Source organism: Panthera pardus, unplaced genomic scaffold (assembly GCF_024362965.1).
Source record: "Panthera pardus isolate Hobbes unplaced genomic scaffold, ASM2436296v1 HiC_scaffold_25, whole genome shotgun sequence".
Lineage (NCBI taxonomy): Eukaryota > Metazoa > Chordata > Mammalia > Carnivora > Felidae > Panthera > Panthera pardus.
The window spans coordinates 78,711,803-78,725,836 of NW_026526821.1; the positions used below are offsets into that span (position 1 = coordinate 78,711,803).

The window sequence follows — 14,034 nt, forward strand, 5'->3', positions numbered from 1 at the left end:
ATAGCTGCTTATCAGAGGTCAATGACTAAGGGAAGGAAATGTGATTTAAGTTTATCTAAAAGAAACATGGATTAAAAAGGGTTGGGATTCTCTAAATAAAATATACAAATAGCCACTAAGCACATGAAAAGATGTTCACTATCATTAAGTATTAGGGAAATGCAAACCAAAACCACAATGACATACTAACTACTTCACACACATTAGGAGAGCTAAAATCAAAAAGACAGTAACAAATGCTGAAGATGATAGTGAAAAAAAGAAATCTCACAGATTGCTGGTGGGAACATAAACTGGTGCAGACACCATGGAAATTTTTGGTCGTTCCTAAAATATTAAACCTAGAGCGACCATATGACCCAGGAATTCCACTCCTAGGTAGATACCCAAAATAACTGAAAATATACGTCCACACAAATATTTGTACACAAATGTTCAGAGCAGCATTATTCAAAATAGCCAAGTGAAAACATCCCAAATGTTCATCAACTGCTGAATGGATAAACAATATTTAGTATATCCATTCAATGGAATACAATTTGGCAAAAAAGTACAGATACATGCTACAACATGGATAAACCTTGAAAACACTGCTAAATCAGTGACAATCATAAAAGACCACAAAATGTGTGACTCCAATTATCATTAAATAAGCAAATCCATATCATTAAGTAGGCAAATTCATAGATAAGGGGCTGTCATTAGTGGCTGAAAAGAAGCAACAGGATAAAATGGGGAGTGACTTAATAGGTATGGAGTTTCTCTTAGCAGGATTATAAAAATTAGATGATGGGTACATAAGTCTGGGGATAGAACTACTGTATTTTACACTTTGAAAGGTTTTGATTAATTTTATGGTGTAAAAATTGTTTGTCAGTAATAAGGGAAAAGTGGCATTTTCAGTTCTGTGTCATAAGTGAATATAAAATATTTACTTTTTTTTTGTCTAATTTTCCCAAAGATTTAAGGAGACACAAGTTGTTTCATGTGACAGTTCAAAATCTTTCACAGAAATGTAATATACTATTCATTTAATTTTTAAGGCCATTACAACACTCTACCATGGTTAGAATATCTAAGGTTCTGAAAAAGAATCAGTACAACTCAGAAAGCAGCCACAGTAGGATCTGAGAGAACAGGGAGTTAAAGCTATCTTCCTACAACCAGGAAATGTGAATGATTTTAATCACTTGGTTGGAAAGATAGTTGATTTGCTAAAAGAAGCTGATGAAACAACAGCAAAATTATTTTTTTGATAAGAGGTCAATCTTTTCAAACTACTTTTCAATGCTGGGTTAAAATACATTCACAGGCAAATTTAGAATTATTAGTTTGAAGGCTACCTCTTTTTCAAACACTCTTTTTCTTACCTGTCTCACAATTTGATTAGGGCACTTAATTAGTATCTGCATTGGCCACCAGTCATCATCAGCCATACGGTCCAAAAACCACTGTAGAAAAATAGTGTGATATAAACATTCAACCAATACTTGTTAAATATAGGATTTAAAAAAAAAAAAAAATCACATAAGGATTTTACTTCTAGTCAATGTTTCGATTAGTTTAAGTTCTTACCAAAACAGATTCTTTAACTGTTACAAAGTCCAAAACTCTAAAATGCCAAAAGTCACAATCAGGGTCCTCTAACTACAGAATTTCATGAATGCCATCTACATCACAGTGTACAACCTGCATCATGGCAACCTACAGCCCTTAACATAATAAAATGGAATACTATTTTCCTTTTGTTTCTCACAGATGTCAGACTGCAGTTATCTTTTGTTCCTATTAATAACATGATGTATTGATTCGTTTTTTTCTGTTTAAAAAGAAATTATGTTCCCTTGATAACAAAAACACTTCTTTATGCTAAGACAATTCTCAATGATTTCCAGATATCTCTTAATCACTTAACTCCTGTAATACTGAATTTTACTGTATGCATATATATACACAATTACTGACAAGTGTAGACAATTTTAATTACACACACACACACACACACACACACGTATGTATATACGTGTGTGTGTGTGTGTGTGTGTGTGTGTGTGTGTGTAGTGGCAACACTATATATGAAAACATGAAAGGGGTGGAGAATAGAGGAACTTGTTAACTAACACCAGGAGGATACAATCAGTCAAAACAAGCATGTAGAGAATTCTGCAGATCAAATGACAAAGTAGCAAAGAGAAAAAAAAAGTTATTAACTGCTACAGATGAAAGTTGATTTATGAGACAAAAGCAAAATGTAGCCTTTGTTTAAATACTACTTCAAACAAGCAAACTGAGAGAAGAAAAACATTAAAAAATTTTTTTAATGTTTGTTTATTTGGGGGTGGGGGTAGATAGGGAGACAGAGGATCTGAAGCAGGCTCTGCACTGACAGCAGACAGCCAGATATGGGCCTCGAACTCATGAACTGAGATCATGACCTGAGCCAAAGTTGGATGCTTAGACCACTGGGCCAAGCCAGGTGGCCCCAAAAAATGTTAAAAAAAATTTTTTTTAATGTTTATTTTTGACAGGGAGAGGGAGAGAGAGAGAGAGAGAGAGAGAGAGAGACCGAGCACAAGTGGGGGAGGGGCAGAGAAAGAGGGAGACAGGATCCAAAGCAGGCTCCAGGCTCTAAGCTATTAGCAAAAGAGTCCGATGTGGGGCTCAAATTCACAGACAGCGAGATCATGACCTGAGCCTAAGTCCGCACTCAACCGACTGAGCCACCCAGGCACTGCGAAATCATGTTTTAGACAACTAGAGAAGTGAACACAAAATGAGTATTGGATGATGCTGAGGAACCACTTCTAATTTTACTAGGAGTATGGAATCATGGTTATATATATTTTTTAAAGTTCTCATCAGAGATACATACTCAGTACTCATGGATGTGTATGATATGCTATCTGGGTTTGCTTTAAGATACCTCAAAACAGACACGAGGAAGAGATGAAAACAAAATAATGTTACTATTTGTTGAAACTGGGTGATAGGTACCCAAGAGTTCATTATCTTTCTACTTTTGTGCTTGTTTTGAAATGCTCATTACAAAGTTTTAAAAAATTATGGCTTTGTATTTGTATTCTACAACAATCAGATTCTCTAATTCCACTGCTTCAAGGCATAATCAGATGAACTTATACATAAGAAAAATATCTTTAGGGCACCTGGGTGGCTAGTTGGTTGTCTGACTTCAGTTCAGGTCATGATCTTGCAGTCTGTGGGTTCGAGCCCCACGTCGGGCTCTGTGCTGACAGCTCAGAGCCTGGAGCCTTCTTCTGATCCTGTGTCTCCCTCTCTCTCTGACCCTCTCCTGCTAATGCTGTCCCTCCCTCTCTCTCTCTCAAAAATAAATAATTAAAAAAAGAAAAGAAAAAAAGAAAAAAAGTCTTCAACTAATTTCATCTATTGTACACTATGCTGCTATCTCCCACCTCAGGAAAATTTTAAGACTTGCATTCCTAGAAAGGCTTATATCACTTTGGGAACCAATCAAGAAATGATAAAATAACAGTAAGATGCCAATATGGTTAAGTGATCATTACTTGTGAGCAGATTATCCTTAAGGATATATTGTTACAGGGATACATTAGACCACAATATAGAAGATAAAATTGGACATAAACTGATATACTAGGATATATGCATTTTTATCTTGGAGGGGGAAGGAAGATTTTGTTGTCAACTATTGTTTTATAATATTCAAAATTAGTTAAGAAATATCTGGTATCAGTCTTCTGAATTTTCTGTATTTTTAATTCTAATACATGGGGGGAGACGCACCCAAGGATTTTTAAATACCTTAACAATCAATTATTTAATCAGTGTAATGGATAGGACACATAAATGACAACTTTCTCAGTTGTTGAGTAATTTTAGGAACAATTTACATTGGGATCCCTATTATAAAATACAATAATTTTGCTGTAGCATCTAAGAAGAAAAGTAAATAAAAAAGTGCACATTAAATTATGCATTGTTTGTTGAATTATTCTCACCTCGCAAGCTGCTTGACTATTATTAAATTGTTTGGTCAGGAGTTCAATCCACTGAAGCATTGTGGGCTAAAAAAGAAAAAGAAAGAAGTCACTTAAGGCATCTACTTCTGAGCTAAAGATCATGAAAACCAGAAGTTATCTGATAAATGACACAAAAATCTACGAAACACAACACATACCTTTTCTTTTGAATGTATAAACGTCTCTAGGACAAAGGAAGTGCTTAACTGTAAGAAAAGATTAAGCAAAAAATATTTAATTATCTTAAAGTAGTCAATTTTGAAAAACTATCTAAGGCTTATAGATTACCTTTGCTGTCATTAGGGAAACAGCTTTAGGATCTGGTAATGTACTGGGAATACAACTACATAACTGCCACATAAACCTAGAATTAAAAAAAAGTTAAGTTACATTTCTTACAGAAGATTTGTTTTAAATGTGTAACAAAAATCTATTACTAAATTTACAAAACTTACCCAAAATATGTATGTTCGAAAATGTTTTTGTCTTGAAGAAACTGCATGTTATCATGCCAAATCCACTGAAGTAAAAGAAAATGTTAACATTACATATCAGAAAGCATTTGCTTCATTACATTTTACTAGTATTTTTATTAGACAAAAAAAGATTTGCTCTAAAAGAAACAAAAAAAGCAAAAAATACAGGCACTTAAAATTCATGTTGATTTTTTTCTGGGTATAGAAAATGGCTACTAAACTGGCTCCAATGTTATCATTCTGTATCTGGCTACCTCAAGCAATTAGTTTTTTAAAAATGCAATTATACAGACTGTGAAAGGAAGAGCTCTGAAATATCATTTGTCTCAAGAGCGAATATATAAATGAATAAAATTATGTCCTGTTTTGATAAAAACAGGTTATGAGAAAGGTTTATGTTCGAAAACTGGCAAAATAAAAACAATTCAGGTTGGCTGACTTAAGAGGTGATTTCCTGGCTTATTCTGTAACAATTATGAAAAATAATTATTTCTGACATGAGCCTTTAGAGTAACTTCTCTGCTCACTTTAGTTTTTGTGTTCCTTTAACTCTGTGAATACCCTAAACATGCTCTGAGTTGTTGTTAGTTCCATAAAGTTATTTTTATCTGGAACATATTTATGTTGATTACTGACATTACTGCCTGTGTTGATCCTTCCTAAAGATTTTCAACTACCTCTACTTGCTTCCCAGCCCACTACTCTAGTCTAGAACCAGCTCTTAGAATTATGTATTAGGGCTCCTGCTCCACGTTGATGCAGACCTAGGCACTGAATGGTTTGCTTCAGAGTTCTTGGTACTCTAGCATTTCTATGCACACAGCTTTCTAGAAAGCTGTAGCTTCAAGAAAACTTTGGCAGCATTCGACCATCAATGCTTTTTCACAGCAATGGAGCTCCATTCCCAGCTTTCAACTTCTAGCCATGAGCTCGGCTCTAGATCCTCTGTCATAATTTTTGTCCCCTTTACCCCAAAAGAGCTAAAGGGGACCCTAGAGCCTGGTAGTCCTGTTTTTCCACCAGACTCAGTGCTTTTATATCTGTTCCATTTCTGTCCTACAGAAATATTCACCCTATTTTTTGACAATCCTTTTTATGTTTTAACAATACAACATATGTGGAGCAATCTGGGTGTGTCTAAGTGTGAAATTACTTCACTACGATGATCACATTTTTCCCAGGTATTTTCTATATCCCATTCAATTTCATCTTGGCTCACATTTCCTTGAACTTACTAATCATCACAGTCTCAGAGATCATCTTTCAGCTCCTAAAACATGCCAATAAACTCTTTCTTTCCTAAGGGAATTTGTACATAATCTACTCTTTGCTTGGAGTAATCTTCACATGATTAACTCTTTGCTACCTTTCAAGTCTCAGCTTAAGGCTAATCTGAAGCATTTCCTAATCACTTCCGCCAGCAATTCAAATCAACTACTCTTTCTGGGCATTTTGTTTTATCCATAATAGTCATTATATAATGTTTGTTTACTTAATAAATTTTATAGCTCTAAATTTTCAATTTACTCTTTGGGAAAGTCTGCTACTAGCTATATTTTAACTGTACAAATTTAAAAGATCAGATTCTAGTTTTTACCTAAAATCTATGTTAATATTAAGTAACAGTATTATCATATTTTAATATTTTCAGTAAAATGTATATGCAAACAAACTCATTTTAAATTAATAAGCTAAAGCAATGCCAGGAAAAAAGGGTTGGCTTAGATGTGCAATCAAGAATATTTTGATGTAGTTTGATTTATTTTTCTTGTTTTGGTAGAGCAAAAGGATGGATTTCCTTTTGTCACCACATAAATCAGTGGTTCTCAAAGAATGGTTGAGAGAGCTGTGGAGTACCTGTGACCATTTTAGGGTATATGTAAGATCTACACCATTTTTTTAGTAATATGATGATGCTATCTGCCTTTTTTAAGCTCTCATTCTTTTTTGAGCATAGAATGAAGTTTCCCAGAGGCTAAATGATGAATGAGATCACAACAGAGCAAATGCAAAAAGCTATTATGAGACTCTAGCTGTCAACTATTAAATCAGATATTAAAAAGATTTGCCAACATGTAATACAGGGTTTTGTTCTGAAAAATATTTTTTTAATAAAATGTTACTTATATTAGGATGTCACAAGTTTATTTTTGATATTTTTAAATAAATTAATGTAAATTTTAAAAATTGTTTTAATTTCTAATATAGTAAGTATTGACAGATATAACCACCACATTAAAACTAATATTTTAAAAAACTTTCAGGTTCTCAATATTTAAAAGAAAAAATTTTTTTTAATTAGTTTTATTTCTGAGAGGCAGAGAGACAGAGCATGTGTGGGGGAGGGGCAGAGAGAGAGGGAAACACAGAATTGACTCAGGCTCCAGGCTCTGAGCTGTCAGCACAGAGCCCGAAACGGGGCCGAACTCTGGAACCGTGAGATCATGATCTGAGATGAAGTCGGACCCAACTGAACCACCTAGGTGCCCCAGGTTCTCAATATTTTTTAAGAATATAAAAGTTCTGAGAATAGGAAGTTTCAGAACCACTAATGTAAACAAAATACATCTTTTTTTTTTAAATGTTTCATTTTCAGGCTCAGGTCATGATCTCACAGTTTGTGGAGTTTGAACCCTGCGTTGGGTTCTGCACTGAAAGCTCAGAGCCTGGAGTCCGTTTTGAATTCTGTGTCTCCCTCTCTCCTTGCCCCTGCCCCGCCCATGCTCTCTTTCCTTCAAAAACAAACAAATGTTAAACAAAAATGTTAAATGTTTCATTTTTATTTTTGAGAGACAGAAAGAGAGAGAGAAGCAAGTGAGGGAGGAACAGAGAGAGGGAGACACAGAATCCAAAGCAAGCTCCAGGCTCTGAGCTGTCAGCACAGAGCCTGATGTGGGGCTCAAACTCACGAACTGTGAAATCATGACCTGAGACGAAGTTGGATGCTTAACTGACTGAGCCACCCAGATGCCCCAACAAAATACATCTTTAAGGTTTCAGTTAAAATTTCATTTTACTTCACAAGTGGGCTGGGTTGTCATTAAATACTGTTGGGTCCTTATCTAGAATAAGAAATCTAATGAAGCACTTAATTTTGCTGGTAAATCCAATTCAAAGGTTTAAAAGATGTGGATGTTCTTGTGTTTTTATCAGTAATATTATGGGTAGGCAAGACACCTGTTAAGATTATTTGTTTGGGGGAAAAAATTCCATTTGGTTTTAAGACATGACCGCAACAGCGCAAATATTAACCAATTAAATAGTAAAAGCTGAACTGTTTAGATGGAAGATTACATTTTTACCAGGTATACCTTTTTGAAGATTTATATTTTGTACTTTCGGCTGAGTTTATTACATTGACACAACACACACAGAGTTGTGAATGTATTTTATAACTCTTAAGGCGTTAAAGTAACACTACCACTTATTACATTATAAAACAAAGAAAACCTCAATACTACAATCAAGACACATTTTAAAGCATTTGATAGTATTTTAAGTGCATTTCAAATATATGGTACATTTATATGTAACATGAAGCAAAGAAGGAACGAACACCAATCACCCAATCCATTACCACACATACAAGTTACTTATGAGGTTGCCCCAATTCCATCAACTATTTTACCTGTCTTATTCTTATTTTTCTTTAATATTACTAATTATTTCCACTCACTTTAATCTCATTCACTTCACATGCATCTGTCATATATCAGTATTACCAAGACTATCTATAAACACTGTTAAGGTCCATCCCAGATTACAAATCCTAACATTGCCATAGCCTGCTCTTGGAGTTCTATTACTTGCATAAATTCTTGACATGCTTGTAAACTGCTGTTTAAGTTAAATTAACTATACCTCTAGTAACTCTGACGAAACATCAAATTTGAATTCTTTGCCATTTTCTTCCTCTGGTTCCATGCGTTTGTAAAACAGCATATAAGCACTATGTGTCTTTAAGGGGCCAAAAAAAAAAAAAAAGATGAAAAAATAAGTATATTTTCAATTTGACCAAGTTTAACTATAAAATTAGATAACATGGAAGAAAGAAAACTATGTAAAATGATATATGCAAAGAAATGATTACCTTTTCAAAGGAGAAATCCATAAATTTATCTGTAACAGAATCATAGGTCTTGGTCTGTTTAAAAAAATAAAAGTTTTGCTACTTTAAAAGACAATATTTCAGCTTATATTTATCTCAGTTGTATTTATATATAAAATGTTTCATAAATACCAATTTTATTCTTTATAGTAACTTTGTAAATAGTGTTCAAATAGTACTACATCATAAAAATCCTTGACAAAAGTTTTTGGCTAAAAGTATAGTCGACCTTTGAATAACACAGGCTTGAACTGCACAGGTCCACTTAAAGGCAGATTTTTTTTTTTCCAATAAATACAGTACACTACTGGAAATTTATTTTTCTTATGATTTTCTTCATATCATTTTCTTTTCTCTAGCTTTATTGTAAGAATACAGTATTCCTATCAAAATAACACCAGCATTCTTCAGAGCTAGAACAAATAATCCTAAAATCTGTATGGAACCAGAAAGATACCAAATAGCCAAAGCAACCTTGAAAAAGAAAACCAAAGCAGGAGGCATCATAATCCCGGACCTCAAGCTGTATTACAAAGCTGTAATCATGGGGGCCCTGGGTGGCTCAGTCGGTTAAGTGTCTGACTTCAGCTCAGGTCATGATCTCACAGTTCGTGGGTTCAAGCCCTGTGTCGGGCTCTGTGCTAACGGATCAGAGCCTGGAGCCTGCTTCGATTCTGTGTCTCCCTCTCTCTCTGCCCCTCCTCTGCTCACACTCTCTCTCTCTCAAAAATAAGTAAACAAAAGAAATAAAAATAAAACATAAAAAACAAAGCTGTAATCATCAAGACAGTATGGTACTGGCCTAAGAACAGACACTCAGATCAATGGAACAGAATAGAGAACCCAGAAATGGACCCACAAACATATGGCCAACTAATCTTTGACAAACCAGGAAAGAATATCCAATGGAATAAAGACAGTAAAGACAGTCTCTTCAGCAAGTGGTGCTGGGAAAACTGGACAGTGACATGCAGAAAAATGAACATGGACCACTTTCTTACACCATACACAAAAATAAACTCACAGTGGAATGAAAGACCTAAATGTAAGACAGGAAGCCATCAAAATCCTCGAGGAGAAAGCAGGCAAAAACCTCTTTGATCTTGGCTGCAGCAACTTCCTACTCAATACGTCTCCAGAGGCAAGGGAAACAAAAGCATAAATGAACTTTCGGGACCTTATTAAATAAAAACCTTCCCCACAGCGAAGGAAACAATCAGCAAAAGAAAAAGGCAACTGACAGAATGGGAGAAGATATTTGCAAACGATGTATCAAATAAAGGGTTGGTTAGTATCCAAAATCTATAAAGAATTTACCAAACTCAGCACCCAAAAAACAAATAATCCAGTGAAGAAATGGGCAAAAGACATGAAGACATTTCTCCAAAGAAGACATCCACATGGCCAACTGACACATGAAAAAATGCTCAACATCACTCATCATCAGAGAAATACAAATCAAAACCACAATGAGATACCACCTCCCACCTGTCAGAAAGGCTAACATTAACAACTCAGGCAACAACAGATGTTGGTAAGGATGCTGAGAGAGAGGATCTCTTCTGCACTGCTGATGGGAATGCAAACTGGTGCAGCCACTCTGGAAAACAGCATGGAAGTCCCTCAAAAAATTAAAAACAGAATTACCCTACATCCTAGCAATTGCACTACTAGGTATTTATCCAAGGGATACAGGTACGCTGTTTCAAAGGGGCACATGCACCCCAAAATTTATAGCAGTACTATCAATAGCTAAAGTATGAAAGAGTCCAAATGTCCATCAATAGATGAATGGATAAAGAAGAAGTAGTATGTATGCATGTATGTATAATGGAGTATTACTCGGCAATCAAAAAGAATGAAATCTTGCCATTTGCAACTACGTGGATGGAAATGGAGGGTATTATGCTAAGCGCAATTAGTCAGTCAGAAAGACAAACATCATATGACTTCATTCATATGAGGACTTTAAGACACAGAACAGATGAACACAAGGGAAGGGAAGCAAAAATAAGATAAGAACAGGGAAGGGGACAAAACATAAGAGACTCTTAAATATGGAGAACAAAAAGAGGGTTACTGGAGAGGTTGTGGGAGGGGGGATGGGCTAAATTGGTAAGGGGCATTAACGAATCTACCCCTGAAAACATTGTTGCACTATATACTAAGTAACTTGGATATAAATTTTAAAATTAATTAATTAAAAAAAAGAATACAGTACATAATGTGTAACATACAAAATATGTATTAAATGAGTATTCATGTTATCAATAAGGCCTTTTTTTTTTTAATTTTTTAAAATGTTTGTTCTAGAGAGAGAGAGAGAGCGAGCGCGAGCACACGCGCACATGGCAGAGAGAGAGAGGGAGTCACAGAATCCGAAGCAGGCTCCAGGCTCCAAGCTGTCAGCACAGAGCCCAACACAGGGCTTGAACTCATGAACCGTGAGAACATGACCTGAGTTGAAGTTGGATGTTTAACCGACTGAGCCACCCAGGCGTGCCCAATAAGGCTTCTGAGCAACAGACAAGTTATACTTGGATTTTTTACTGTGTGGGGGGCTGGCACCTTTAACCCCCACATTATTCAAGGGTCAACTACACCTGAAAATATTCAAAACATTTTTAAAGATACTTTACCATAATGTATATAAAGTTAAGAAAATGTACTTGCAATTTAAAAACTACATTTTAAGAGAACTTTGCTAAGTGTACTTGTTTTTCTTTTTCTTTTTTTTTTTTGAGGAAATATTTTACAAATAACATTTAGAGATGCAGTCAGTTTAATGATGGCATCAGGAACTCATTATTTACTTCCTCCTTCTATCCATTTCTGAAGTGTTAGCAATTTGCCTACTTCCTCTTTTCTATTAATAGTAGTATGTAAGTGCAACAAAGAGCATTAAAATCCAGAATGTGAACAGTAATTTCACAATACACATGGCTATTAAAGTGAAAAATAACTTTATGTGGGCTTATCTGTGAAATGGGAATGACTAACGCTGGTCTTTTGAGAATCAAAACAGTATTTTAACAGTTTTCAGAAAATTGATACTTGGACAAAATGCCTATTTTATTGTAATTGTTATATTATAATTAAACACTAGTATTCCAACCTAATTGTCTTTTCTCATGTCTTAGAGATAATAACATAACAGGTAAGATATTTTTTGTGTATCCTGTCAATAGTAATAATCAGGTTGCTGCTGCCATTACAAAAAAGTACTGAAAGAATACTTCTTCGAAGGTCAGCTCAAGCCAATGTCCTTGACAAAGATTTTTCATATTATGTCAATAAAGAGTAATTTCTTTTTGCTTGAATCCCAAAGCATTCAAGTGAACAACTTCTTCCATCATAATGTTTCACAGCAATGTAATTCAATTCCTATACTACTATTTAAATTTTCAATTTTAAGTCTTAACCTTCTTAATTAGTTGAAGGCAGAAATAGTCTTTTAAAAGGTATTTCCCAGTGCCTCGTATCTATTCCAAACAGTCTCGACTTCAATAAGCAACAACAGAATAAATTTTAGTTTTAATCATAGCAATTAAAAGAAATTTTAGTGATTCTGCTACTGGATTTTATAATACTGCATAACACATGAGAAGTCACAAAACATTTATAATTTCTGAATAAAACTCACTGTCATCTCTCCGCCAAAACATTCAGAGGCCAGTTGAGCAGAATCAAAAGGTTTTACCTCAGCATCATTAAAAAGATACCTAAAACAGAGCATATAGTGTTGACCAAGTATATATGTACTGAGTATCTCTGTATTATACCTATTTAAAAAATATTTACATTACATAGTGACAAATTGCAAGAAGTAATCAAACTTTCTTTTGCGATCCAACTATTTTTAACATGAAGTAAATAAATTCTATGTTCTTGTTTTGACGCTAATCTACTAAAAACCAGAATATAATTGTACAAATCTTAACTGTCCTAAAATCCAATAAACGCATTTATTAAAAACTAGGGGTAACAAAAGAGTTCATAAAAACAAATAACAAGTTTGCATTAATAGAATATGTAAAGCTACCCGACAGAAAAGATTAAGAGATGGGAGAGCTTCCAAAAATAAAGACGTCATTTTAAAATTTATGATCAAAATGGATCCCAAATATGGAATTATATTCAAATGGGCAAACAAGGTAAGATAGCATGGACATGACAGCTTAAAGAGTTGAACCAAACTATTCTGCTAACTGCAGATCAATTTACCAATGTACATTTTGTTCAAAGCAATATTCCCAACAGTAGAACAGCGCCTACTATTGATATAGCTACTATACTTGAGACTCTATCTAACAATATCTAAATAGCAAAAAACAGCTATTAAGCACTGATTTAATGACTTCCAACCATTACCTTGATAAAAGTTGCTAAAAAAAAATTGTACGGGTTGGAAGGGGAAAAGTAAGGTGGACAGAGTGGAGCATTCAGGCAACTTCGAATTGGCGTATACAAGGATTCTGAAGCCACCTTATAGAAGACACTCAGCAAACAACTCTTGAATGAGTGAATAAAGAGAAGATTTGGAAGGTGCAATATTGTCTATGAATCTAAAGCTGTGTATAAAACCTTGGATATCCATTTGTCTCAGGACACCATCATCAAGTTCTCAAAAGAAGTTTAAGAACAATTGATTTTTATCATCTTATGAAAGTTACTTTCATTTAACATTTCCTAATTTTATAGAAAGTTTTTAGAAAAATAAAATCAGGAAACATATATGAAGCAAAACCAATCACAAGTTTAAACTTTAAAAACAGGAAAAAGAATTTAATCCCAAGAATAAAATATTTAAAACTCACCATTTATTGTTTTTATAAGCATGTGGATTGACTATATCTCTGATGAAGCTATAATAGTGCCCACCATCTGCTGTTCCTGTATGAACAGTTACTCCTATTAAGTCATACTCATAGCTCTCTGTATCTTTTGAATGATCACTGACTTCCTTAAAACCTGAAATGATTTACATAAGATAATGGTAATAATTCTGAATACTGCACAGTGACACCTTAGAATCACTTTACGTAATATATACAGAAAAAGGCACAGGTACATTATGTATTATAACAGATACAAATATTTGCTAATCATTCCCCATTCATAGTCTACAATTTCAAGGAACATTTACACAAATCATTTGGAAAAACAACCATGTGTTACTGCATGACTATGGGCAACCTCAACATAATGTAGAAATGTAAAATATGCTTTTTGTCTAATCTTATTCCTTTTGAAATAGAATACAAAATTTTTCATTCATCTTATTAGGAGCAAGCAAATACAAGATTTGAAAAGGCATTAAGATACTTATGTCTCTTAATGTCAAGTTACAGTTTATCATTTCGTATTAGGAGACAGAAAATAAACAAAAGACATGCTTTCTGTTGCTAAAGATTTAAATCTGAAAGGGATAAAA

General features: G+C 34.2%; 1 protein-coding gene across 7 annotated transcripts in view; it reads right to left on the reverse strand.

Moving 5' to 3' along the window:
• The window catches only part of USP34 (ubiquitin specific peptidase 34), a 250,742-nt gene that overhangs the window by 35,412 nt on the left and 201,296 nt on the right, over window positions 1–14,034 (reverse strand). For all 7 annotated transcript variants that reach the window (XM_019430890.2, XM_053890716.1, XM_053890717.1 and 4 more), the window contains 9 exons: window positions 13,418–13,571; window positions 12,244–12,322; window positions 8,583–8,636; window positions 8,354–8,449; window positions 4,472–4,536; window positions 4,305–4,380; window positions 4,175–4,222; window positions 3,996–4,061; window positions 1,371–1,451 (listed from right to left, as the gene is read on the reverse strand). In XM_019430890.2, coding sequence (XP_019286435.1) covers window positions 1,371–1,451; window positions 3,996–4,061; window positions 4,175–4,222; window positions 4,305–4,380; window positions 4,472–4,536; window positions 8,354–8,449; window positions 8,583–8,636; window positions 12,244–12,322; window positions 13,418–13,571 — 719 coding nt within the window. The remainder of the gene's footprint in view (window positions 1–1,370; window positions 1,452–3,995; window positions 4,062–4,174; window positions 4,223–4,304; window positions 4,381–4,471; window positions 4,537–8,353; window positions 8,450–8,582; window positions 8,637–12,243; window positions 12,323–13,417; window positions 13,572–14,034) is intronic.